Raw genomic sequence first — 27,749 nt, 5'->3', positions numbered from 1 at the left:
CAAATAATTCTCCATCTCCTGCAGTGGTTTTTATTAAGGGAAAAGGCTAATAACTGTCTTCATACCACAAAAAGACACAATTTATACCCACTGGAGACGAGACACCCTCTCCCTTGGTGCTAGAGGAGTCAAGCAGCAGGTCCTGGTGAATACTGAGAGGCCTTCAGAGGTGACGAGTGTGGTATTAAACAGAGCTAATCACTGAGGAATGTCCTCTTGCAAACAGAGAGCCTCCATATTACTATAAATGAGGATGAGCCGTAGACTCCAGAGCTGCACACACATTTAGGTTGGGGCTTGTCTTCCACATTTCTCAGCATTTAAATACCCCCCTCAAAATATACCGATAAAACAATCACTACCATAATGTAGTGTGTGTGTGACAATCATTGGTACTTTAATTTTAACTTACTGATGTTTACATTCTCACAACTTTGGTAAAAAGTATGAGTACAGTTGTCCTTTGCCAAACTTAGACTTACACAAACTTTATTGATCCACAAGGGAAATTGTTCCACACAGTAGCTCAGTTACAAAGGATGGAAAGGATAATGCAGCTATAAAGTAGACTAAAAATGCACCATAGTAGGAATATAGAATATAACATATATGTAATATTTACATATTATATATACAGTACCGTATTTTTCGGACTATAAGTCGCAGTTTTTTTCATAGTTTGGCCGGGGGTGCGACTTATACTCAGGAACGACTTGACTTGTGTGTGAAATTATTAACACATTACCGTAAAATATAAAATATTATTTAGCTCATTCACGTAAGAGACTAGACGTATAAGATTTCATGGGATTTAGTGATTAGGAGTGACAGATTGTTTAGTAAACATGTAGCATGTTCTATATGTTATAGTTATTTGAATGACTCTTACCATAATATGTTACGTTAACATACCAGGCACGTTCTCAGTTGGTTATTTATGCGTCATATAACGTACACTTATTCAGCCAGTTGTTCACTATTCTTTATTTATTTTAAATTGACATTCAAATGTCTATTCTTGGTGTTGGGTGCGACTTATACTCCGGAGCGACTTATACTCCCAAAAATACGGTATATAATATATACTGATATACTATTATATTTTTATATAATATATACAATATATAACAAATCCAAATTACCATGTACCATGTATCAATATTACCCGCGCTTTGTCCTGGGGTGACGTTAGAACCTTTATTTAACCAGATAAGAAACCCATTGAGATCAAGTTCTCTTTCACAAGGGTGACCTGGCCAAGAGGTCAACAGCACATGTCACAGAGCAGTTTCAAAAAAACAATAAGTTAAGACATACATTTTAAAATACATAAGAGAACTATAAAACAACAAAGATTTACACCTTTTAAAAACACAGGCACGTTAAAGTGCATCCGGCAGTGGAGGCTCCTCTATGGGGTCTTGGGGCACTAGGAGGTTAACCCCTTTACTACTGTTACCCCAGGTGGCCCTTGGCAAAGGCCTAGTACCTGACTGCCCCCTAGCCAGGGATATGGTGAAGCCCTCAACGGCGGAGCAGGCGGAAGACGGTAGATTTAAGAACTACCACAACGGCTGCGATGGCAGAAGAAGGCTGCAGCAGAAAAGGGTCCCCAGTCGTCCTGGACTCCATGCCACTGGACCCTGACCCGATTCTGTCAAGGATCATGTGGTGACTGTCTGTGCACCAGTCTCCCCACATTAAACAAAGTCACGCACAGGCATCCTCCATAAAGGGATACACCCCTACCAGGAGGATCGTCATACTCGTTCGAGTGACCGCCGATGATGACGATTACCCGCGCTTTAAATATTGCAGCTTTATCACACAGTTTTTTTAATATTTTATTTTTGTAAAGCATGACATCCTACAATTTTTTTGTTTCTTAATAAAGCATTTTCAAACATAAGCATGGTTAACTAAACTAAAAATATCAATACTACATTAGTATTGGCCACCAGAGGACACCAATCAGTATCAAGGTCACTGATTGACTCGGCCTCAGTCCTCATTACTATATTGGACTAAAACAGCGACATTGTTGAATGTGCTCAAAAAGTGCTTGAACACACTTACAACCAAGTTTAAAAAACTAAATACATTAAATAAATAGCAACACATTATAATTACTTGTCAAAGAAATATGTTATATATTCAAATTTGTTGGCTACTATACAGACATATTTTTGGAGTATTTAAATATGTTTATCTTCTCGTGTTTTTGTTTGTAAAATTTTTAGTGTATTTTTAATGACACAGAAAAAAACATGTGTTAGGAACGCCATGTTCGCGCAAGTTCCTTTCCTATTTCTTTAAGTATTGATGGATCCCTCAGTCTAAGCGAGCACAGTATGCAGGTTTAATGGGCACAATTGAACATCTTAGTCACTCAGAGAGTAATGTGTTTATACAAGTTTAGATCGGGGAATGTCGTTTTTTTAATGGTGAAAGACCTTAGTGTCTCTTGTATTCATGTTAGCATTTGCGCTAGCTAGCACATAGCTGGCTTCTCCGGAAAATGAGCAGTCTCATTGGTCTGTGAGTTTATCAAAGTTATAACAGTCAGGGTTTTCCGATAATTTGAACTTAAAACGGTAATACTAACCGTGGGAAGTTTTACCGTGGTTTATCATTATACCGTTTATCGTTACACACCTAATGTGACTGAAAACAGGTACAGTATGTGTGTATTAATATTTTAATACGGGTTTTCATGTAATTTACCCAGTACCTACGACTGAGCCGAGCATTCAAACTTTTTGTTGATATTCCTTCAAAAAAACCTGCAGGGGTGATATTTAGAAGCAAAAATCCATGTTTAAAAATGTCAATTCTCCCGTTCTTTTGGGAAATTTCACATGCCTAAAAATCTTGAGCCCCATTGACTTTGTACTGAAGAAGTTGACCATATTGGGTTTCCAGAGAATAGAAACTTATCATAGTGTAAAGAAATCTGACATCACTGGTTTTCCCTTCCCACATAATGATGTAGTTACAGTGTTTCCCATAAACTGCCAAGATACCTGTGGCGGTGGGGGCGTGGCTATGGCCGTGGTCACATGACATCATCAAGTAATTTGCATAATTTACTACTACAATGATATGATTTTCTTCAAAAAGGCTCAAAAAATGTATACTTACTAATTAATAATAACAGTTTTGTTTTAAACGTCCATCCATCCATCCATCCATTTTACAATATAATTACAACACTTTATGTACATATTTATATACAGATTTGAACAATAAGTTATTCACTGAAATATATTTATTAATTGTGGTTCTTACAAAAAATATATCTTGTAAACTATAAAAGCTAAAATGTCTCTTAAAGCTCTGCCCCTTTAATTAGTGCATACTAAATAATTTAACTTTAGCCTACTACTACAACCATATTATTTACCAGCAACATAAAGTGAAACAGAGGCAGAGGTGACCTGCCACAGTCAGTAACAAATAAACAGAAAACAGTAGTGGTCAAATACAAATAAGGCAACAAGAGAAGTATCCTACACTTTTCTTTTGTAAAGTAAATCTGAACAGCCTATATGGGCATCTACATCAACTATATGATTTGCCTGAGAAGCTGGAAAGGACAACAACAAAAAATAAAAATAATAATTTTTATATATTTTTATTTTATTTGTGGCGGACGTAATTCTTTCGTGGCGGGCCGCCACAAATAAATGAATGTGTGGGAAACACTGAGTTATTAATGACTTGACTACAAATTGGAATTTTTTGGGGAGAAAAAAGAAGAGCGCAGTCGTAACCCCAGAACGAGGGGGTGTTCTCCATTTTTCTCAAGCTGCCGCGACAACCCCGCCTGATCCACCTAAAGTTTCTGGCTTGGGTGAACTTCACTTGACTTCTCCACGCATGTGTCCTATGGGGTTGTTAGTCCACACGTGCTGTGTGTACAATGTGGACAGTTCACGTGACACGAACGACGCGTGCGTCACGGGGCAGGTGGGCGGGGTGTAGTAGTCGCAGTAGCACAAGCTGCATGTCACATTTTATGAATCATGTGCACTCATGTTATATAGAGCAGTGTTTTTCAACCTTCTCTGAGCCAAGGCCTTTTATTCATTGAAAAGATCCCGAGGCACATCACCAGCAGAAATCATTGAAAAATGAAACTCACCAGCCGATATTGACAATTAAAAAGTCGTTCTCGCCAGTGTTGGATATGAATTTAAACCATAACCAATCGTGCATCAATATAGCTCTTGTCTCAAAGTAGGTGTACTGTCACGAACTGTCACATCACGCTGTGACCTATTTTGAGTTTGTTGCTGTTTTCCTGTGTGTAGTGTTTTAGTTCTTGTCTTGAGCTCCTATTTTGGGTGGCTTTTCCTCTTTTGTTGGTGTTTTCCTGTAGCAGTTTCATGTCTTCCTTGATCGCTATTCCTCACACTTGCTTGTTTACACAATCAAGAAAATGTAAGTTGTGCGGACACTATACTTCTTTGTGGGGACATTGATGATTGTCATGTCATGTACGGATGTACTTTGTGGACACCGTCTCTGCTTCACACGCTGTAAGTCTTTGCTGTTGTCCAGCATTCCGTTTTTGTTTACTTTGCAGCCAGTTCAGTTTTAGTTTCATTTTGCATAGCCATCCCTAAGCTTCAATGCCTTTTCTTAGCGGCACTTGCCTTTTGTTTATTTTTGGTTTAAACGTTAGATACCTTTTTATACCTGCATGCTGCCTCCCGCTCTCGTCTGCATATTGGGATCACGACAAAATATCATCGTCGTTCCCGACATCTACAAAGCAATTAGCTACCTGCTGCCACCTACTGATATGGAAGAGTATTACACGGTTACTCTGCCGAGCTCTAGACAGCACAGACACTCAACAACGGCACACTATTTACGGACTATAATTACTGGTTTGCAAAAAATACTTTAACCCAATGAGGTGAAATGACATAATCTCCCACAGCACACTGGCATAGTGGTTGAAAAATACTGACCTAAAGTTTCACTTGACTTCTCCACGCATGTGTCCTATGGGGTTGTTAGTCCACACGTGCTGCGTGTACAATGTGGGTGGATCACGTGACACGAACGGGGTCGGGGTTTAGTATTTGCAGTAGCACAAGCTGCATGTCACATTTTTTATGAATCATGTGCACTCATGTTATATAGAAAACTAACTTCCTCTTACCCCACGGCGTGCCCATTTAAAAACCACAGCCCCCCGTGTTGGTGTTTTGGAGGCTGTAATTGAATCCAAAAGTGCTCGCCTTGTTGACCCGTTTCCTTTTGTTTTACCGTCACCAGGTATCAACAAATGTAATTTAATGCTTTTTATTGCAAATGTATTGCCCATGTGCGACTGCAGATCGTCTAAATAGGCAAACAAACTAAATGAAAACAAAAAAAGGACTTTCAATCTCTTTTTGCAAAACTGAACTTCATCAAATATTGAACATCTTAAAGTGAAGTTTTTCATCCTTCTGGACATTGTAGTTATGGCTTTTTAATGCCATAATTTTCGTAAAATAAATGTAATAATAATATACATGACCATCTTTGTCAGTGCACACTTTTATTATTGAGTGGACTTATCAAACAAAAAGTTTTTTACTTTCTGGTTGAAAGCAATCAAACTACATTTTGTGTATTTTACAACATGAAGCTTTTTTTCTCTTAACTATTAATATTTTCTGAGATGGGCTACAGTACCCCCCGCGACCCCGAAAGGGACAAGTTGTAGAAAAAGGATGGATGGATGTGTACATGTACTATTAGAAGTTTCTATTCTCTGGAAACCCAATGACACGCCTCTATTGTCACAGCAATTCTGCTTTTTGTTTGGAATTTATTATTGGGGGGGGGGGGGGGGGGGGAGAAGAGCGCAATCGAAACCTGAGAACGAGGAAGTGAAGTATATTTATATAGCGCTTTTCTCTAGTGACTCAAAGCGCTTTTGCTTGAGCGAACTGCGGTGCTGATTTTCCCCCAGGGATCAATAAAGTACTTTCTATTCTATTATTTTACGGGGACGGCGTGGCGCAGTTGGGAGAGTGGCCTGAGGGTTCCTGGTTCAATCCCCACCTTCTACCAACCTAGTTACGTTTGTTGTGTCCTTGAGCAAGACACTTCACACTTGCTCCTGATGGGTCGTGGTTAGGGCCTTGCATGGCAGCTCCCGCCATCAGTGTGTGAATGTGTGTGTGAATGGGTGAATGTGGAAATAATGTCAAAGCGCTTTGAGTACCTTAAAGGTAGAAAAGCGCTATACAAGTACAAGACGTTTACCATTTAATTTACCGTATTTTCCACGCTATAAGGCGCACCTATAAACCTCCAATTTTCTCAAAAGCTGACAGTGCGCCTTATATATGGACCAATATTGAGCCGCAACAGGTCTCGCAACTACAGGATGCATAACATAACCCCAGCCTCTACTGTAGCGTCTATTCTATGCGCCTTTTAATGCGGTGCGCCTTATATACGAACGTTTTAAAATAGGCCATTCATTGGAGGTGCGCCTTATAATCCGGTGCGCCTTATAGTGCGGAAAATATGGTACATAGTGAAACCCAATATCTAAGTTACATTTAAACCAGTGTGGGTGGCACTGGGAGTAGGTGGGTAAAGAGTCTTGCCCAAGGACAACGGCAGCGGGGATCGAACCTGGAACCCTCAAGTTGCTGGTACGGGCCAACCGAGCTATACCGTCCCCACACAGGAAGAATGCTCTTCATTTTTCTCAAGCTGCTGCCTGATCCACCTAAAGTTTCTGGCTTGGGGTGAACTTCACTCGACTTCTCCACGCATGTGTCCTATGGGGTTGTCGGCCCACACGTGCTGTGTGTACAATGTGGGCGGATCACGTGACACGAACGACGGCGTGCGTCACAACGCGGGTGGGCGGGGTTTAGTAGTCGCAGTAGCACAAGCTGCATGTCACTTTTTTTTTTTTTTTGAATCATGTGCGCTTCTTAGAAAACAAAACTTCCGCTTACCCCACGATTCCTTCGGAGTAATTCCGTGTTTTCCACGGCGTGCCCGTGTAATAGCCACGGCCCTCCGTGTTGGTGTTCTGGAGGCTGGAATTGAATCCGAAAGTGCTCGCCTTGTTGACCCGTTTCCTTTTGTTGGGGTGCCCGTCCGTCCCCACACTGCCCTGCTGCTGCTGTCCGCCGCCCCTGCTGGCGGCTCGGTGGTTGTGGTTGCCGATGCTCTCCAGTGGCAAAAAGTCCCGCTGCACCATGAACTCCCCGTCCCCGGCGGGGCTCGTCATCCCGGCGTTCGACTCGAGCGGCGCGGTCCCCTCAGCGAGGGCGAGGGCGGCTCTGGACGCCCCGTTGAGGCTCGCTGCTTTCAGGCTGCTGCTGATCCTGCCGGTGCGGTTGTTGACATGCAAATAGCCGAACCCTTGCGTCGTCTCCCAGATTTGCATCCACAGGTTATTAGCGGGTCCGCGTTGTTCTGGTTGAAACCAGGCGATTCTCGGATCCATCAAACGAGAGTAGGCGAGCAGCTCCCCCCCCCCTCCCCTCCTCCTCGCCCCCTAGCACGGCTCAGCTAGCTAGCTTAGCCGCCTAGCTTTCTCGGCTCCCACCGTTACTTCTCCGATTTTTAGCTTAAAAAAAAAAAAAAAAAAAAATCCTTTTGTCGGTACGACACTCCGCGGGCGAACGCGGAAAATGCGACGAGAGTGTCCGTCAATAAGTATTCCAGTCGCCGCTCCGGTCAAGGCGGCGGTGAGCAGCTCCCCGGAGAAACACACGTCTGCGCGGGCGTCGATGAGCGGCGTCTCTGACCCTTTTCCTCCAGATGGAAGATAGTTCAATGGCGGAGCGCACATGCCGCAGCTGCGCATGCGCGGGGCGAATGGCGAATAGGGACTACGTACGTGTTTTACGTAACTGACAACTGTGTTTTTTTAAAATCCTCGTTAGCCAGTTACGTAACAATGTCTGATTTAATGTTTCCTCCCCATGGAAGGTTATCATTAAGCGTGACAAGTTAAAGTTTACACCTCGGTTTGAACACCTTAGTTAGCGTGGTTTCTGTGTTTCAAGCGTTTGGACGTTGCTGTTTGTGGGCATTTAGGGCCACCGTAGATAGTTGGAGCCAAATCAGTTTTTTTTTTGATTGATTGAAACTTTTATTAGTAGATTGCACAGTTCAGTACATATTCCGTACAATTCCAAATACGTTTTTCAACTTGTTTAAGTCGGGGTCCACGTAAATCAATTCATGGTAAAGTGGTGTTCAAAGTGCGGGCCGGGGGCCATTTGCAGCCCACAGGACGAGTTTTGCTGGAGAAAAAAAACGACAGTAAAAATGTGAGAAATTTAGAACCTTTATTTAACCAGATAAGAAAACCCATTGAGATCAAGATCTCTTTCACAAGAGCAAAAAGATGTAAGGTAATGAGGAAAAAGACGAAAATGTAATACAAAAATTAGAATGTGTAAGTATGTGGGGGACATTATTTTATTTTGTGTTATATGTAACAAATTATATTTTGATTGATTGATTGATTGATTGAAACTTGTATTAGTAGATTGCACAGTACAGTAAATATTCAGTACAATTGACCACTAAATGGTAACACCCCAATAAGTTTTTCAACTTGTTTACAGTGTTTCCCATAAACTGCCAAGATACCTGTGGCGGTGGGGGCGTGGCTATGGGCGTGGTCACCATGACATCATCGAGTAATTTGCATAATTTACTACAATATGATTTTCTCTAAAAAGGCTAAAAAAAATGTATACTTACTAATTAATAACAGTTTTGTTTTAAACGTCCATCCATCCATTTTACAATATAATTACAACACTTTATGTACATATTTATATACAGATTTGAACAATAAGTTATTCACTGAAATATATTTATTAATTGTGGTTCTTACAAAAAATATATCTTATAAAATATAAAAGCTAAAATGTCTCTTAAAGCTGTGCCCCTTTAATTAGTGCATACTAAATAATTTAACTTTAGCCTACTACAACAACCATATTATTTACCAGCAACATAAAGTGAAACAGAGGCAGAGGTGTCCTGCCATAGTCAGTAACAAATAAACAGAAAACAGTAGTGGTCAAATACAAATAAGGCAACAAGAGCAGTATCCTACACTTCTCTTTTGTAAAGTAAATCTGAACAGCCTATATGGGCATCTACATCAACTATATGATTTGCCTGAGAAGCTGGACAGGACAAAAAAATGAATAAAACATTTTTGTTTAAATTTGTGGCGGACGTAATTATTTCGTGGCGGGCCGCCACAAATAAATGAATGTGTGGGAAACAATGTGTTTAAGTCGGGGTCCACATAAATCAATTCATGGTATTGGTATTAGTTAACCTCACATATTCAGCTTTTTTTTCATTACAATATGTAAAAATGTGAGAAATAAGAGCAAAAAGATGTAATGTAATGAGGAAAAAGACGAAAATTTAATAAAAAATTTGAATGTCTAAGTATGTGGGGGACATAATTTTATTTTGAAAAAAGTTGTGTTGTATGTAACAAATTGTATTGATATTAGTTAACCTCACATATTCAGCTTTTTCATCACAATATGTATTTTCGTAAATTTTTCTAACTTGTTATTATTCTTAGAATCCTGAGATAATGTGAAAAGTTTCCAAAGTGCGGCCCAGGGGCCATTTGCAGCCCGCAGGATGAGTTTTGCCGGAAAAAAACGAGAGTAAAAATGTGAGAAATAAGAGCAAAAGGATGTAATGAGGAAAAAGCAAAACATTTAATACAAAATTAGAATGTCTAAGTATGTGGGGGACATTATTTCATTTTGAAAAAAGTGTCAACTTTGAGTTATATGTAACAAATTGTATTGATATTAAGAAACGTGAAGTTGGCAAGTTGTGTAATTCGTAAATAAAAACTGAATATAATGATTTGCAAATCCTTTTCAACCTATATTCAATTGAATAGACTGCAAAGACAAGATATTTAATGTTTGAATTGAGAAACTTAAACTTTTTTTTGGACAAATAATCATTAACTTAGAATTTAATGGCAGCAACACATTGCAAAAAAGTTGACACAGGAGCATTTTTACCACTGTGTTACATGGCCTTTCCTTTTAACAACACTCAGTAAACGTTTGGGAACTGAGGAGACCAATTATTGAAGCTTTTCCGGTGGAATTCTTTCCCATTCTTGCTTGATGTACAGCTTAAGTTGTTCAACAGTCCGGGGTCACCGTTGTGGTATTTTAGGCTTCATAATGCGCCACACATTTTCAATGGGAGACAGGTCTGGACTACAGGCAGGCCAGTCTAGTACCCGCACTCTGTTACTATGAAGCCACGCTGTTGTAACACGTGACTTTGTATTGTCTTGCTGAAATAAGCAGGGGCGTCCATGATAACGTTGCTTGGATGGCAACATATGTTGCTCCAAAACCTGTATGTACCTTTCAGCATTAATGGCACCTTCACAGATGTGTAAGTTACCCATGTCTTGGGCACTAATACACCCCCATACCATCACAGATGCTAGCTTTTCAACTTTGCGCCTATAACAATCCGGATGGTTCTTTTCCTATTTGGTCCGGAGGACACGATGTCCACAGTTTCCAAAAACAATTTGAAATGTGGACTCGTCAGACCACAGAACACTTTTCCACTTTGCATCAGTCCATCTTAAATGAGCTCGGGTCCAGCGAAGCCGGCGGCGTTTCTGGGTGTTGTTGATAAATGGCTTTGGCTTTGCATAGTAGAGTTTTAACTTGCACTTACAGATGTAGCGACCAACTACTTACTGAGAGTTTTCTGCAGTGTTCCTGAGCCCATGTGGTGATATCCTTTACACACTGATGTCGCTTTTTGATGCAGTACCGCCTGAGGGATTGAAAGTCCGCAATATCATCGCTTACGTGCAGTGATTTCTCCAGATTCTCTGAAACTTTTAATATTATGGACCGTAGATGGTGAAATCCCTAAATTCCTTGCTATAGCTAGTTGAGAAATGTTGTTCTTAAACTGTTGGACAATTTGCTCACGCATTTGTTGACAAAGTGGTGACCCTCGCCCCATCCTTGTTTGTGAATGACTGAGCATTTCATGGAAGCTGCTTTTATACCCAATCATGGCACCCACCTGTTCCCAATTAGCCTGTTCACCTGTGAGGTGTTCCAAATAAGTGTTTGATGAGCATTCCTCAACTTTCTCAGTCTTTTTTGCCACTTGTGTCAGCTTTTTTGCAATGTGTTGCTGCCATTAAATTCTAAGTTAATGATAATTTGCAATAAAAAATTTAATTTCTCAGTTCGAACATTAAGTATCTTGTCTTTGCAGTCTATTCAATTGAATAGGAGTTGAAAAGGATTTGCAAATCATTGTTTTCTATTTTTATTTACCATTTACACAATGGGTTCACTGGTTTTGGGTTTTGTAGTTAACATCACAAATTCAGCTTTTTTTCATTACTATATGTATTTTTGTTCTTTTTTCTTACTTATTTTTATTTCCAACAATATGTTGCGGGCCAACAAAACTCGAGCTTTGTTATGCAAATAGCCCCCTGGCCGCACTTTGGACACCCCTGTAATAACTAATGATAGTGCACTTTGTCACCTGTAACACAAAGCTGAAACAAAGTTTTGTCTTTAGTTGTGTGCAAAATCTTTCTATAGCAGTGGTTCTCAAGTATCACCTCAGAAAACACTTGGCTCTCCAAGTACCACCATAACGACCAACATTAAAATGCAGTAGTGTCCTAGGCCTAAGTATTCATTAAAAACAAGGCAGCGGTTTTATTTCACAAGTTTAACTGATATTTTGGCCACTGCAACATTGCACAGTTTGAACAGTCACACTGTGTTTGAATATTCAATTAGGTGTTTCTTTGGCTTAGCACTAGATGGAGCCCGTATCACAGTTTGAGAATCACTGATCTATACATAATGTTTGTTTTCAGCATGTTTTTTTTTACAAAATAAAAAAAATATCAAAATGGCCACCGCATACTTGTACTTTTCTTTGTGAAAACTGTTTGGACACACCTGAGCTAAGTTAAATAATACAAGGGGGTCCAAAATGTGGCTCGGGGGCCACTTGTGGCTCGCAGCACATAAAGAAAATTAAAAAAAATTTTAAAAAATGGAGAAAAAAACTAAAATAGTATGACACTGAAATTTTGATACTTTAACATTTTGTTACATTACAGTGATTCCGGAAAATAATCAATTTGTTTTCGAATGAAAATTCTACACAATTTTGTTTTCAAATATAAAAAATCAAATGTACCATATTTTTCAGACTATAAGGCGCACTTAAAATCCTTAAATTTTCTCAAAAACTCGACAGTGCGCCTTATAACCTAATGTACAGAATCATTTTTGGTTGTGCTTACCGACCTCAAAGCTCTTTTATTTGGTACATGGTGAAATGACAAGTGTGACCAGTAGATGGCAGTCACACATAAGCGATACATATAGATTGCAATATGATGGCAGTCACACATAAGAGATAAGTGTAGACTGCAATATGACTCAAGTAAACACCAAAATTGTATATGTTCCATTGAAAATATAGAACATTACACAGGATGCGCAAAAATCTGTCAAAATGTTTTAGTACGACTTTGGTAAGCTTTTAAATCGGACCGCTTGATGGATTGTACTGTGCTTCAACATAGGAGTATTATTATGGTGTGTGTATTTGGTAAGACATTATCTGGCATTTGGTTTCGCAATATTATGCAAAAGCAACTTTTCTTACCTTCTGATCTGTATTTGGGATCTGCATAAATCCTGAAAATTTGCGCGTGTCCGCCTTTGTAGTCCGTGGCGACTCCGTAGTCAATAAGCTTCTTTTTCCTCTATCTTCTTGTTATGGGACGTTCATCCTCTGCTGTTGCCATTTCTAATATAAAGTAGTGTAAAGTTCTTACTTATATCTGTCAGTAAACTAGCCATGAAAGCGCTAAAACATACCGGTGTAGTGAGTTTACTTTATTCACCCAAGGAACTTTAGTTATTAGACAGTTCCGGTCGGACAGTTTTTCAAGGGACACATTTCCGGCGTTATGGCACGAGTGAGCAACAGATGAGGAGATGCTGCTCAGTTATTGATTCAAGTAAAGTCTGAATGTCATTAAAACAGTTAGCTCCATCTTTTGACACTTCTTCCACTCCCGTCCTTGCACGCTACACCACTACAACAAAGATGACGGGGAGAAGACGCTGTCGAAGGTGAGCCACGTAAATAAGACCGCCCACAAAACGGCGCATCCAGAAGCGACTGTCAGAAAGCGGCTTCGAAGATGATCTGTAAAATATAATCTATGCAACATTTTGACCAAAGAACCATCATTACATGTTATGTAGACCACAAGGAAGTGTTTTACATTTAGAAAAAAATTATAAAAATATGACCCCTTTAATGCGCCCTGTAATCCGGTGCAGCTTTTGTATGAAAATAGACCTGTCTAGACCTGCTGATCGTCGGTGCGCCTTATAATCCGGTGCCCCCTATGGTCCGGAAAATACGGTATGCGAGTATTCTTAGCCTTTGCTAATTATCTTGATGCACATTTGGCAGCAATTAGTCATAAGTTTTTTTTTAATATGACACACCTGTCCTTGTCATCACAGTCAATATTTTCCAATTAAAATAGTTCTCCAAGTACCACCTCAAATATTTAGCTTTGCTTGCAAATTTTGGGTGAAAAATGTATATGTGCAGGGTGATGTTTATCATTTTTTATATCAAAAGTACAAAAAAAGTGCCAGATTTTCCTGCATACCACCAGCGGTACTTGCAGCACAATTTGAGAAACATGATTTTAAGACATTTTATTACAAATAATTGGGGGGGGAAAAGCAGGTTATTGGACATTTTAATGAACAAGATTTAGCTCTGCTGTGTTGTAGCAGAAAATGCATAGGCTGACTTATGTCTCTTCAGACATATGCAAGTGAGCAACACAAATTTCAGTCAGTTAATGAAGTTTATACACCCCATTTTTCCAAACAAAATTATTCAACTGCAGGCATATCCAACAACTAAATTATTCCCAAAACAAGCTATTGCATCATGCAAAGATCCATGTTTGCCCAACATGAACACTTGGAAAATTGTATTAAAACTATGCAGATATACACACGAATTGTGTATTTCTGATTTGCATGTCATGAATAAGACTTTATAAAAGAGAAAGATGGCCCAACAAGGACTTTAACCAGTAGACAATGTCTAATAATGCATATCCAGCCCTAAAACACTTATTTAACAGTGCATATGACAACTGAAAGTATTTTAACTGAATTTTAAGTGAATTCATGATTTTTTTAACATTTCATTCACCGTCTTGTAATTGTATGCATCTGTAAAGCACTTTAATTTGCTTTTAGCACAAATTGTGCTCTCGAAATAAACGTGTCTTGCCTAAGACAAGGAGGCAGCCCTCTGATGGTCATCTAACAGAATGCAAGCATAAGTTTCACTTCTGCATCTTCAACTTGGGCATGCTCTTGTTGCTAAAAGAGGATCAAATCCACTTTCTTCACAGCAAACATCACCATGTACAATAGAAATTGAGAAAACCAAACAAAAACGTATGTTTTCTCCCAACATGATAATAAATAATGTGTGTGTACTCTTTCATTTGTTCACCACAGTCTCCAGGTAGCTCACGAATCTTCTCAGGTTGACTTTGACGTTGTTCAGCACACACAGCTGCTGAGGGCTGTAGGTGTCTCTTCCCGCTTTACGAAGCTGCTTGGAGAAAAGATTTGAAAAAAAAAAAAAAATCACAAACAGGCGGCTACAATGTATCCCACTGGGCATTATTCCAACAGTTGACAATAATACCGTGTTTGTGCCATTGGCGTCCAATTTAGCTTTTCAATGGTCAACCCAGAATCTAATAAATGTCAGTACTTTATCAACATTAAAAGGACCATTTTTTCACCATAATGAGATATCATGATAGAATGATCAATTACGTATTACTAAATAATCACTCAATTGTATAGTTGGAAAAAATCCATTGTTTTTGGCAGAGAATATTCAGAAAAATGTGTCTTCCCACCTGAATAGCCTGTGCAAACGTCATCAAAAAAAAAAAATCAGAAAATAGTTGTTTCATAATAACAAACCTAGAGAAAAGACTGCTTCTGAATAGTGATGTCCGATAATGGCTTATTTGCCAAAACCCAGATATTGTCCAACTCTTAATTACAGATTCCGATATCAACCGATACCGATATATACAGTACAGTCGTGGAATTAACACATTATTATGCCTAATTTAGATGTGATGCCCCGCTGGATGCATTAAACAATGTAACAAGGTTTTCCAAAATAAATCAACTCAAGTTATGGAAAAAAGTGCCAACATGGCACTGCCATATTTATTATTGAAGTCACAAAGTGCATTATTTTTTATAAAATGCCTCAAAACAGCAGCTTGGAATTTGGGACATGCTCTTCCTGAGAGAGCATTAGGAGGTTGAGGTGGGCGGGGTTAGGGGGGGTAGCGGGGGTTTATATTGTAGCGTCCCGGAAGAGTTAGTGCTGCAAGGGGTTCTGGGTATTTGTTCTGTTGTGTTTATGTTGTGTTACGGTGCGGATGTTCTCCCGAAATGTGTTTGTCATTCTTGTTTGGTGGCGCATATTTGTAACAGTGTTAAAGTTGTTTATAAGGCCACCCTCAATGTGACCTGTATGGCTGTTGACCAAGTATGCCTTGCATTCACTCGTGTGTGTGAAAAGCCGTAGATATTATGTGACTGGGCCGGCACACGAAGGCAGTGCCTTAAAGGTTATTTGGCGCTCTGTACTTCTCCCTACGTCCGTGTACACAGCGGCGTTTTAAAAAATCATAAATTTTACTTTTTGAAACCAATACCGATAATTTTGAAACCGATACCAATAATTTCTGATATTACATCTTAAAGCATTTATCGGCCGATGATATCGGCAGTCCGATATTATCAGACATCTCTACTTCTGAACAATACTTTTATTAATAATGCCAGTCTCCATGACAGAGGAAAGGCTCCATCATCACTGCAACCTAAGACACAAGAGTCAATATCTTCCCTCAAGTTCTGGCCCAAGATTGTCATCAAGAAACTTCGGAACCTTGATACATCAAAAGCAAGTGACCACAGTTTTGAAGAGCTGCGCTCCACCGCTTTCTCCTATTTTTTCCGAACTTTTTAACATATCCCTTACTAGCAACACAGTACCAACAGGATGGAAAATGGCTCAGGTTATAGCAGGGCCTAAAAAGGGAAACAAACAAGACCCATTAAACTACAGACCCTTTTCTCTCCTACCAATCATTTCGGAGGTTATTAAAAGTATCATCACATCCATAGACATCTGGAAAACAACTACCTTCTCAGCAATACTCAAAATGGTAAGTAACGCATTTGATCGCCATAACGAGTGCCGTGCTGCTGTGATCCTGACGCTAATGAGAAAAAGGATACGTTTGTTTGCAGTTGATTTCCCGCAACAATTATTAGTCTGTCATCTACAATTCATGTTTGCAATTTTTTTTATGGTGTGAAGTTCATATTTTGTCTCATTATTTAGCGATAGATATCCCTGTTGTTCAGCAATATCAAGATTCAGTATATGCTGTTGAGCCTACGAGAGATTTATTCATCTACCGGTAGTTTATTAATACTATTAAGGATATCTTCTTGATGCTAACAAATATCATCAAAGATGCTATAATGTGGTCATCTGTGTCGAATAAAGCACTTGGATTTACGGCACAACAACAACAACAACATAAGCTTTTAGTTTCTGTTATGAAAATGGACAATGAAAATACGTTGTATTGGACCAACAATTATAATATTCATTACTACGACCTAACATGAGGTTAGTTTATTTGCACAAGCAGGTCTTCGTAGTTATATTTAGGCATAGAAACCACAAAAAAACAAACTAATGCGATCTTTTGTCTTTTATTTACCTTTAGTTCTGCTCTCAAACACTACTAATATACTACATAATAAACTTGATTGCACCACAGAAAGTTTCTCAAACAAATCAAATGTTCAAACAAACATTTTACAAAGTGGTCACTGCAGACACAAGATTGGTCCGATTATATTCCACAAGATGATCAAATTGGTATTTTTAAGAGCCATTTCCATCAACGCACTTTCGTTTTTTCCCCTGACTTTATTGCTACCTTTATGAACCACTTCTTTCTCTCTATTTGAACGACTGGAACACCCAAGAACAGAACAGCACTATGGCATTTTCTGCTCAAACTCCACACTCACTCTCAGTTGTTTTAATGCTACGCTCAAGCTGCTTGACCATCGTGTAAATTAAGCCTCAAAGAAGAAAAACGGACATGACGTTATATGCAACCCAGCAACAGCAGTGCAAAAGCCCTTGGAAAATTGATTTGTTCCTAACAATAATAATACATAAGCGTATATTATCCAGAAAATTAAAAAAATAAAAATGGCTAAATGATCAAAATTTAAAAAATATATACAAATTATCCTTATAATAGTATTATTATCATACACTATATAACTATAACAATAACCAGATTTATAGTAAGTTTTTAAAATAGATATGCATATATTTTACAGATACAAGTACAGAATTATCTTTATATAATTAGTCATTATTTATAATTAATGAAAAAATGTTGTGTGTGTAAAATAAACAGTTATTGCTCTGGTAATACTTTTTTTTTTTTTAATTAAAAAAACAAAACCAATTCAGGCGTATTCAACAGCACTTCTGCTGGTTGTAGCCATGTGGTGCATCTCAATCAATTCCACACAATTCTCATAAATCTTAATGATCCACTAGTCGATAAATATGTAAAACATCTGGATAATATAAATACAAAATAAGGATGAATAGAGATTAATGTAGATTTAGAACAAGAGAAAAAGCTACCTTGGCTTTAAAGACCGGCTGAAGCGTCCTCAAAGCAGGAAGTAGCTGGATGTTCTTCGCCGCCGTCTCCGCTTCGTCTCCGTCCGCGAACACGTCAAAAAGTGCATCCAGGGCCTCCCCATTAACCACCAGGTCGGCGTCCTTGGTGGCGACTTGGAGCAAACCGTTACCGATCATCTACAGACAAAAGGTGTCTTTTAACAAAACTTTTTTTTTAAAAGCGAGGGATAAAAAATATATGCAGAGAAAAAACCAGAGCGCCACCTGAAGGGTTTCAGCCGAGCCTTTCTCTTTGGCCAGCGTGCTGCCGGTGATGCCCAAGATGGCGACAGCATTGACCCGCACGCTGATGACATCAGAGCAGGCGGCGGCTTCACTGAGACTCATCAGCTGCTGCAGGCTTATGACCTACAAAAAATAAAAACATGTAATACTAACAGCAAATAGGAGTTCATTTTCCACCATGACTCATTACCTGAGGGATGTTTTTGGAGGCGGTCATCTGCAGAAGGGAGCGCATTGCACTGATGACGGACTCCAGGAACTCTTCATCTTTAGGGATCTCTACAGTGAGGAAGAAAAAACATTATGAGAGCTGTATCAGAAATGGGATAAGTCTTGCTTGACACCATCATCAAACTAGTGACAATATGGATCATTGTATTGAGTTTATTCCCATTTTACAGTACAGTGGTATCTCAACTTAAGAGTGTTTTGAGATAAGCGCAGTCTGTCGGCTAAGATCCGTCCAAAACATCCGGTCGTACTCGCTGGCATTAGCTTAAAGATAGAGATTTACATTTTTTGTTTAGTAGGGCAGTGAATCTTATGGCACCACACGATTTGATTTGATTCTTGGGGGTAACGATTCGATTTCGAATCGACTCTCGATTCGAACTGATTCTCTGAATCAATATTTTTTTAATAACATTGGGTGACAGTTCTATGATTAACTACATTCCTCCATAAAACAGACAAATGGCTGAGAAATGTTTATATTATTTAAAATAAAACTGGTTTTGTTTGATAACATTTTACCTAAACATTTAATAAACTTAAATATAAATAAGGCAAGAAGAGAAGTATCCAACACTTCTCTTTTATAAAAGTAAATCTGTACAGCAAATATGGGACATGAAAAAAAAAAAAAACTTTTTTTTTTTTGGAAAAATCTATTTTTGATTGTTTTGAATCGATAAAGAATTGTTACAAATATAAATCTCGATTCATTCGAAAATCTATTTCTTTTGACACCCCTATTGTTTAGTGCTAATAAACAGGCTCAAGGAACATTATGAATTAAAAAGTCACTTTTGTATATTACTAAGTGGATCTTTACAACCTTCAAAGTACAGTAACAAAATACATAACCAGACGTGGTACCTGCTGCTCCAAAGACCAGCGAGGACAGGTGCTGCGCCGCCTCCTGCAGGGCCGCCGCTCCTCCCAGGGAGTCGGCGTCCATGCTGGACAGGATGCTGTGGAGACACGTCAGAGCCCGCGACTGAACCCGCTGCATCCTGCCGAGGAAAACAACAAATTCCATGTTGATTAGATAGCACAAAGTATTTTTATAAAACATATTGAGATAGTCAAGTTCAGGAGAAACGTAAAAAACGAGAGGTTTACTTCTTTATTAGACTTCCCCAGTAGGGGGTCCGTCGACACACGTCCATGGCACCCTGCGCTGGGAACTGTGTCTTTTTCAGCACCTTCAATCAAGAGTACAAATAAATAGGACTGGATACACCCGTCACATTTTACCTACAATTGATGATAATATAAATGAAACATTAAGAGTAGTCAGTGTACAGTTTGTATGTCTCACAAGCGAGCTCTGTTCCTAGACAGCAATGTAAGTCAAGTTTTATAACCAAAATATACATAAACTAACTCCTAAGTCACTCACACGCTACATGGAACAAATAAAAACACACAAATAACATATTAAAAGGGGACCTATAACAATTGTTTTCTACATTTAAAACACGTTGTGGTCTACATAATATGAATTGGTTATGCTTTGGCGTAAATTTTGCTCCATCGTCACATTTATAACCCGTTTTGGAGTCTGCCTTCAAGTTTTTGGAGGCGCTCCCAAATTGCAAATAAAACCATGCCCCACCCTCTCTAAAAGTATTGTACAATATTTTGTAATTGTACACAGTTTAAATATGTATCTGCTATTTTTTGATTACACGGTCAGAAATAAACTTCATTAACATTATATAGATTCACCTGGTCACAACAATAGGTACACATGCACACTCACAGATCAATTCAGACTCTGCATAAAAAAGGTGCTTTTTAGCAGCCTTTATGTCACAGTCTTTATTATGCGCATGCCAGTATCATATGAAAATAATACTTAATCCTTAATTATCTTCTGTTTCCATAGACTGGATCTGGCTGAAAACTTGACATAATGTCCAAATAAGTACGTCCACCTCGCTGTGACATCCCAACGTAGCCAGACTGCTAAACCCCGCAAACTGACGCATCCCGAACTTCTTGCAAACTCACGCCAAAGTGCATGAACCTTATGTTTTGATGCAACTTGTTTTCCCATTTGTACTCTAAGGGGTTTTATAAGTTAATTTCTTACATTTAATTGTCCAATTATTTTACGGTTATTCGCCAATGCCCCAAAGTACATGCATCCATCCATTTCCTACCGCTTATGCCTCTCAGAGTTGCGGGGGCGGCTGGAGCCTATCCCATTTGGACGGAAGGCGAGTACACCCAGGACAAGGGCATAAAAACATTTAATTTTTTTTAACTTTTTTTGCTCAAATCTCACAAATCAACTTCAGCCGTAACCTAAAATAGCAAACATGTTAACTTTTTTTAATTTTTAGTTTAACCATTTGACAGCTTTTTGATTAAATGTCATAGTTGTCCATTAATATCAATTCAAATAAAGAGTTATTTTACTAATTTAAACATGTGACATTAGTTGATCAAAAGCCTTTAAAATTCTAAAAATGGCTCAGGAGTCAGTAAAAAAAACTTTTTTTTTTTTTTTAAATAGAAAAATTAACTAGTCAAGAGTAGTGTATAGAGAGAGTATGGCCAACTCGGTTTCTGGCGATCTCGATTGGTCAAAAGGCACTCCAGGGCACCATGACTGCTACCAACTTTCCTATGTGTTTGGGGCGCTTCCTAGTAGGGTTGGGTATCGTTTGAATTCGAACGATTCCAATTCCGATTCTTTGTTTCGGTTCCGGTTCCTGACGATTCTCGCTTCCGATTTTTTTAAGAGGCGGGGTCAAAAAAAGTTTTGGATATTTTAAATGAGCTAGCTAACCTACATACAGTCTTTCTGAATGAAATAGTCTGACATTCACCATCAATTTTAATTCTATTAACTTTTTATGAACTTTACTATAAATTCCTCACAGGGCTGTTTTCAACTAGAATATAAATATCAAATCTATGAACTTGAATATAAGTATTATAAATACATTTTCACAGGGGTACACTTTCCTCAAGAGAGCTTTATTTTTGAAAACCTCATGAAAACACATTTACACATAAGTGTATGATGCCGCAGGAAACCTCATGAAAACACATTTACACACACAAGTGTATGATGCTGCAGGTACTTAAACATGTTACCGTGCTCCCACTGATGGGCTAACCTGGTGCAGAAAAGCAAATAAACAATAAGAAACAACTTGCAAAACCCAGTCCAGATTAGCAGCAGGTACAGTATAAAATCAGAGACAGTTCTTGTTTAGGAAAATGACCATATCCGCCTTCTCAGGCAGGATGCGTGAGCGTTCTGGACAGATAGTGTCTCCTGCTGTGGAAAATACACGTTAGCTGGGTGTGGAAGAGGCTTGAAGGCATAAATAGGAGAAAGCGAGATCTGACAGCAGGAGGAGGACGGTCGGCGCAGCGCGTCGAAGACGGGACATGCATATATTTGTACTTCATGAACTCGGAGGTGCTTCATCATGTTCGACGTGCACCCTCCTAAGCACGAAACAGTCCTGTCGCACGTGTTATATTTCGCCGATATTTCATTTTTTTTAGTAAAATAAAGCCACACTTTCGACCGCCGACGCCCGCTATCCATGCTTGACTGACTCGCTCGGCTACATAGGCTCGGCTATGCTAACACTTCCGGCGGTGGGCGCTTCTTCGTTGGTGTTCAGTGGCTTCTTCTTCCGGTCGGCGGACTTATTCTTTTTTTCCGGTTGGCGGACTGGGTATCGAAACTAGGAATCGAAATTTAAACTTTTGAACGATTCCGGGAGAATCGGAAAGTTAGTCCCGGTTCCAATCGATACTCGATACCCAACCCTACTTCCTAGTTAGTTTTTTGACGTGTAAAAATGCCCTGTTGTGCAGCATAGCCTGCTCCACCCGCAAGAATTGTGGAATGATTTTACATCGCTTTCCCAGCAACCTGGTAAGAAAACAAGGGGTCTGAGGTCCCCTCCAAGGTTTCTCATTGTGCCCATTGTGTTGAGTTGTACTTGCCCTGATGTGGGATCTGAGCCGAGGATGATGTTGTGACTTGTGCAGCTCTTTGAGACACTTGTGATAAAGGGCTATATAAATAAACTTTGATTGATTGAATAATGGTGTATTTAATCAGAAAAACGTACGTCAAAACGACAGCAATTGCATGCATCCAGGCACAGTCGCACATGTCCTTGGTAGCAGTCATGGCGCCTGTTTCTTAGTTGGCCATACTCTCTTTATTGCTTGGATTTATGACGTCACATCCCAGCTCATTAAATATGCGTGGTGGTCCAGCCACCGTCTGTTTTCAAAGGGTATTAGTCGCCTTTCTCAAAGAAAAATGCCCTATGCTTGCGTTGTTTTCGTCTGTACGAACGGTTCAAATCACGAAAAGGATAAACGTTTCTTCAGAGTTCCTTCGAGAGGTAATCAAAAAAGGAGGAAAAGTACAATATTTTACAGGCAAAAAGTGAAATCTTTTTTTGATAAAGTATAGGGATCTATTCCATTGCATAGTTAGATTTTTTTGCTCGTATCTACTTTTTAAGTAACAAACAGCATAATAACAACATACCTGTAGCTGTAAACCAAGGAAGGCACACACTATATACACAAAGCCTGACCAGGCGTTTTTTTTTCTGAAATTAAATCATGTCTGAAGCCCAGAACACTCTACACATTTCCCCTGTTTTAGTTTAGGGATAAGGAAAGATTGGCCTGGCCCACTAGCATCCCTCTTTATGTTTGTGAACTTTATAGTCTATACATTTAGAGTGATGTGATAATCAAACACTCTAGAAGTCTAGAATGAAAGAGTATATAAGAGAATTGACAGAGTGTGTGTACCTTCAGTGCTGCAATGTCTCTATCAATAATGTCCTGACTAGCAGTGCCTCGTTAAAATCCAGCCGCTGTTGCTTAGGAGGTGAAGTGTGTCTCTCTTTACTAGCTTCGTTGAAGCATGTTGCTTTTGAAGCTGTTTCAGCAGATTTGAATTGCTAGGATAGGATCTTTGATCCAAGACAACTTACATTTAACTAAAATGTTCTTTTCTTTGCGGTCGACAAAAGAAAAGTTGTGAGAATATCTCCATGTTAAGAAACTCAGCTTTGGCTCTGCCATGTCTTGTTAGTAAACACAGACACGCCCCCCCCCCCGCCCACACACAGAGCAGCGCGCCTCTTCTCCGTCGCCTTTTCTGTAGCTCTCCAATAAAACACACTCAGATCCTCTCAGTTTCTAGCCGATACTACATAAAAAATAACGTAAAATAACGCAGTAACGCATCATGTAGTAACGGTAACTGAGTTACTGAATATAAAAAATAACGCGTTAGATTACTATTTACCGCCGAAAGTAACGGCATTACAGTAACTTTGTAACGCGTTAGTCCCAACACTGTTCGTCGTAATACCAGCAATAGACGAATGAATTGCAGCGCCCCCTAGTGCCAGTAGCACTCGGGTCACCACCATAATCTGATCATTATTATTCGATTTAGACAATAACGACTGTTGACTCATTTTCAGGGGAGAGTAAATCCATACTGCTAATAAAGCTGTACACTGACTACCCTTAGTACCGTTTCCTTTCTATGGTACAATTTCTTGAAAGTTATACTGGTGTATCGCATCAGGATGAACCTGTAACTTTATATTTGCCTTTTGGGGGATGTTGTGGTTGATGAGGGCCCCGTGCACCTCAGCCGACAAACACAGTGGAGACATGGGATTGGAGAATCCATCTGCAGCCATTTCACTTTCGTCGCTGCTCGACGACTCCTCCCACTCGTCATCGGACGGATCTGAACAGGCGACATGTACAATGTCGGTCATGATACAGCACAGTATATGTCCGTCACACGTTTCTTCCAAGAATGTGTCAGTGTCTTGTTGAACCCAATGGAAAAAAAAAATAAAAAAATGGGCGGCCATGTCAAACACAATTGTGTCGCCGGGGTGGCGGAGCCCGGGGCCGTGAGGCCTCAACGCTCACCGTCAGAACAGCACATGTTGACGATGATCTCCAGAGACGTCTGCTGGGCTGTCAGCAAGGCCGCCGCCTCCCGCAGTTCCTCCTTCTCCCTCTGGACACAAACAAGCGAGTCAACAACTTGGCAAAGACAAACAACCGCTATCGCGAGCCGCAGACTGAATGGGATTGTTCAGCCAATTAAAACATAACCGTCAGTGCGAGTGTGTGTGCGTGTGTGTGTGTGAGACGCTGACACGCAACACCAAGCAGCCTGAATAGATATGCAGGCTTTGTGCTGCAGCGTGGCAAACATCAGCTTGTTTGCTTACTTGGGGATGTGACTTTGACTGAGCTGACGGGGACATTTGTGTCTCGCATGTCGAGGTACTTGTCCCTGTGGACCTGCCAAAGAGGGAAGACTCTGCTTCCCACCCGATCTTGTGCCCCCTGAACCCAAGTTCGCCAAGGCTGGTTTGAGCTGCAGGATGGATTTGTTCCCCAAATTGCTCATCAGTAGGGCTGCAACTATTGATTATTTTTGATAGTCAATTAGTCAACGATTATCTTAACGTTTAGTCGGATAATGAAGCGTACACATATTAGCTTTTTTTTCCCCCCATCGACTTCTAAATGCAGCTTAAGTTATTTTAGGCATGAGCTTACTAACAACAAAGATGACCAATTCATTCATAAATATCTACTTTTACTGTAACTGTGCAACTCATTCAGTTGTTACAAACATTAAAATGACTATTAAAATGTTGTCCATTTAAAAGAAATCATACTTTTCTAGTGATTAGTTTCCCAACTAGTCAGATTACCTACTCAAGACGTCTCATGTCCAGGTGAGACACATGATTGATGATCTACAATAAATTTACAGGGAGCAGGGAAGCAAGGAAACAGCAGACCGCTCGATGATGTAAACATAGAAACTTGACGAGTGTTTTTGTCGTAGTTTTGCATAAACAGAAAATATATAGAGGATCCTTGGACCAACCTTTTTTGCAGGTCAACACTCTTCATATTGAGGATCTTTAACTCTTTATGTAGTAAAGAATATTTGACTAGCGTTTTTGTGCTAGGCCTTCAAAATCAGCAAAATAATTTTATCATGTATAGTGGATCCTTGACTAGCATTGTATAGTAGGTCCTCAAAAACAGCAAAGCGCTCCTGTCATATATAGTGGATTCTTGACGAGCATTGTATGGTAGGTCCTCAAAAACAGCAAAACTTTCCTGTCATGTATAGTGGATTCTTGACTAGCATTTTTACAATAGGTCCTCAAAAACAGCAAAACCCTCCCGTCATTGAGGAGTCTTGACTAGTGTTTAATGCAGGTCCTTAAAAACAGCACATCACTTGTGTTATATAGAGCAGTGGTCCCTAACCACCGGGCCGCGGCCTGGTACCGGTCCGTGGATCGATTGGTACCGGGCCGCACAAGAAATGTAAAAAAAAAATATATATATATATATATATATATTTTTTTTTTTAAATTAAATCAACATAAAAAACACAAGATACACTTACAATTAGTGCACCAACCCAAAAAACCTCCCTCCCCCATTTACACTCATTCGCACAAAAGGGTTGTTTCTTTCTGTTAATATTTCTGGTTCCTACATTATATATCAATATAGATCAATACAGTCTGCAGGGATACACATGATTGTATTTTTTATGACAAAAAAAAAAAAAAAAAAAAAAAAAAATACCATACACCCCCCCCACCACCCGGTCCGTGGGACACATTTTCAAGGGTTGACCGATCCGCAGTTACAAAAAGATTGGGGACCACTGATATAGAGTAGAGTTTTGTAGTATATCCTAAAAAACGCAAAACACCCCATCATATATTCTTTTACTAGCGTTTTTGTATCAGTCCTCAAAAACAGCAAAATATTTCTGTGATTTGGAGGATCTTTGACTTGTATTGTTGTAGTAGGTACTCCAAATCAGCAAAACCCTCCTGTATAGAAGATCCTCGACTTGCGTTTTTGCTGGTCCTCAATAACAAGTGTTCTGTCCTTATCATATAGAGGATTTTTTACTGTATTGCAGTAAGTCCTCAAAACCAACAACGAGCCCCTGTCATTTGGAGGATCCTCGACTATTTTTGTAGTAGGTCCGCAAAAACAACAGCGTTTCTGTTTTAAAATGGATCTTTGACAAGTCTTTTTTTACTGTAAGCGCTAAAAGATTTATAGAACGCTTCTGGCATGTAAGGGATCTTTGTGTAGCATTTCTGCACTGGGTTCCTTAAAACAGCAGAGCACTCCTGTTGTATTGAGGATCTTTGTTTTTTTGCACAAACTCTATAAAATAAGCAGAGTGTTGTTGTTTTTAAGCCTTCTTTGACATCTTTAAAAGTCAGATCAGGCAAATGTTAATTTGTAAGCAGACGAAAGCGTAAAGATATACTGTAAGTAACAGACTCGCTACTTACAGGCAAGAGATCGGAGAAGTCGTCTTCATCTTTTCCGTTTTTCAGATTTTGCGCTCCTTCCTCGCCGTCGTCCATCTCATCCACGGCAGCTCGCTCTCCTTTCGCTTGCTCTTCCATACCCAACGAGCTGAAGCGCGCCTCTTCCGCTAGTCGAAGTTGAGGGATGAGTTCTCCTGCGTCCAGATCTAGGCACTGGGCCAGGGTGGCGAGGACGGCAGCGAGGGTCTGAGCCTGACGGGCGGTAGGAAGGCTTTCCTTCACGTTCCACAGCGTTCCTGAACAGGAATGCTACAATTCAACTCCATGCCTTTTGGTTCCTACAGCAGCCTGTTGAGGCAGCCAACTATTTGTGCCTATATTAACTGCTACATCAATTGTTGTTTACGACGAACTCATTGGCGCAGTTTGCTCCATGCTGCTAGTACAACATTTGTTCTGTTGCTGCTGTGTCCTTTTACTTACTTCTGCTCTTCACCTTTCAAGCCGTTTTTAACCTCTACACTATTTCAACATTCTAACCCTTTATACATCCATCCATTCGGGCGGAAGGCGGGGTACACCCTGGATAAGTCGCCACCTCATCACAGGGCCAACACAGATAGACAGACAACATTCACACTCACATTCACACACTAGGGCCAATTTAGTGTTGCCAATCAACCTATCCCCAGGTGCATGTCTTTGGAGGTGGGAGGAAGCCGGAGTACCCGGAGGGAACCCACGCAGTCACGGGGAGAACATGCAAACTCCACACAGAAAGATCCTGAGCCCAAGATCGAACTCAGGACCTTCGTATTGTGACCCTTTGTACATTACACTAGCATTTCAGTTCAGCTTTAGCACTTCAACTTTCAAACCATTCCAACAATCACTTTGTAAGGAGACACATCCTTAGCTGCTAGCCGCTAAAACACATACAGTGTCAGCCAGAAGGATCTGTGCTTGTGATCGACATTAAAA

General features: G+C 39.8%; 2 protein-coding genes across 2 annotated transcripts in view; both read right to left on the bottom strand.

Annotated features, from left to right (window-relative positions):
- Positions 1-7,521, bottom strand: part of tent4b (terminal nucleotidyltransferase 4B) — a 69,781-nt gene extending 62,260 nt beyond the window's left edge. The window contains exon 1 of the mRNA XM_062023512.1: positions 6,981-7,521. Coding sequence (XP_061879496.1) covers positions 6,981-7,477 — 497 coding nt within the window. The 5' untranslated portion in view covers positions 7,478-7,521. The remainder of the gene's footprint in view (positions 1-6,980) is intronic.
- Positions 7,522-12,962: 5,441 nt separating this feature from the next.
- The window catches only part of heatr3 (HEAT repeat containing 3), a 28,356-nt gene continuing 13,569 nt past the window's right edge, over positions 12,963-27,749 (bottom strand). The window contains exons 7-15 of the mRNA XM_062066870.1: positions 26,790-27,064; positions 24,361-24,451; positions 24,027-24,169; positions 19,522-19,604; positions 19,276-19,412; positions 18,368-18,456; positions 18,157-18,300; positions 17,893-18,069; positions 12,963-14,721 (exon numbers count right to left, since the gene is read on the bottom strand). Coding sequence (XP_061922854.1) covers positions 14,608-14,721; positions 17,893-18,069; positions 18,157-18,300; positions 18,368-18,456; positions 19,276-19,412; positions 19,522-19,604; positions 24,027-24,169; positions 24,361-24,451; positions 26,790-27,064 — 1,253 coding nt within the window. The 3' untranslated portion in view covers positions 12,963-14,607. The remainder of the gene's footprint in view (positions 14,722-17,892; positions 18,070-18,156; positions 18,301-18,367; positions 18,457-19,275; positions 19,413-19,521; positions 19,605-24,026; positions 24,170-24,360; positions 24,452-26,789; positions 27,065-27,749) is intronic.

The sequence above is a fragment of the Entelurus aequoreus genome, linkage group LG02, assembly GCF_033978785.1.
Source record: "Entelurus aequoreus isolate RoL-2023_Sb linkage group LG02, RoL_Eaeq_v1.1, whole genome shotgun sequence".
Taxonomy (NCBI): Eukaryota; Metazoa; Chordata; class Actinopteri; order Syngnathiformes; family Syngnathidae; genus Entelurus; species Entelurus aequoreus.
This window is presented reverse-complemented; position numbering and strand designations above follow the sequence as displayed.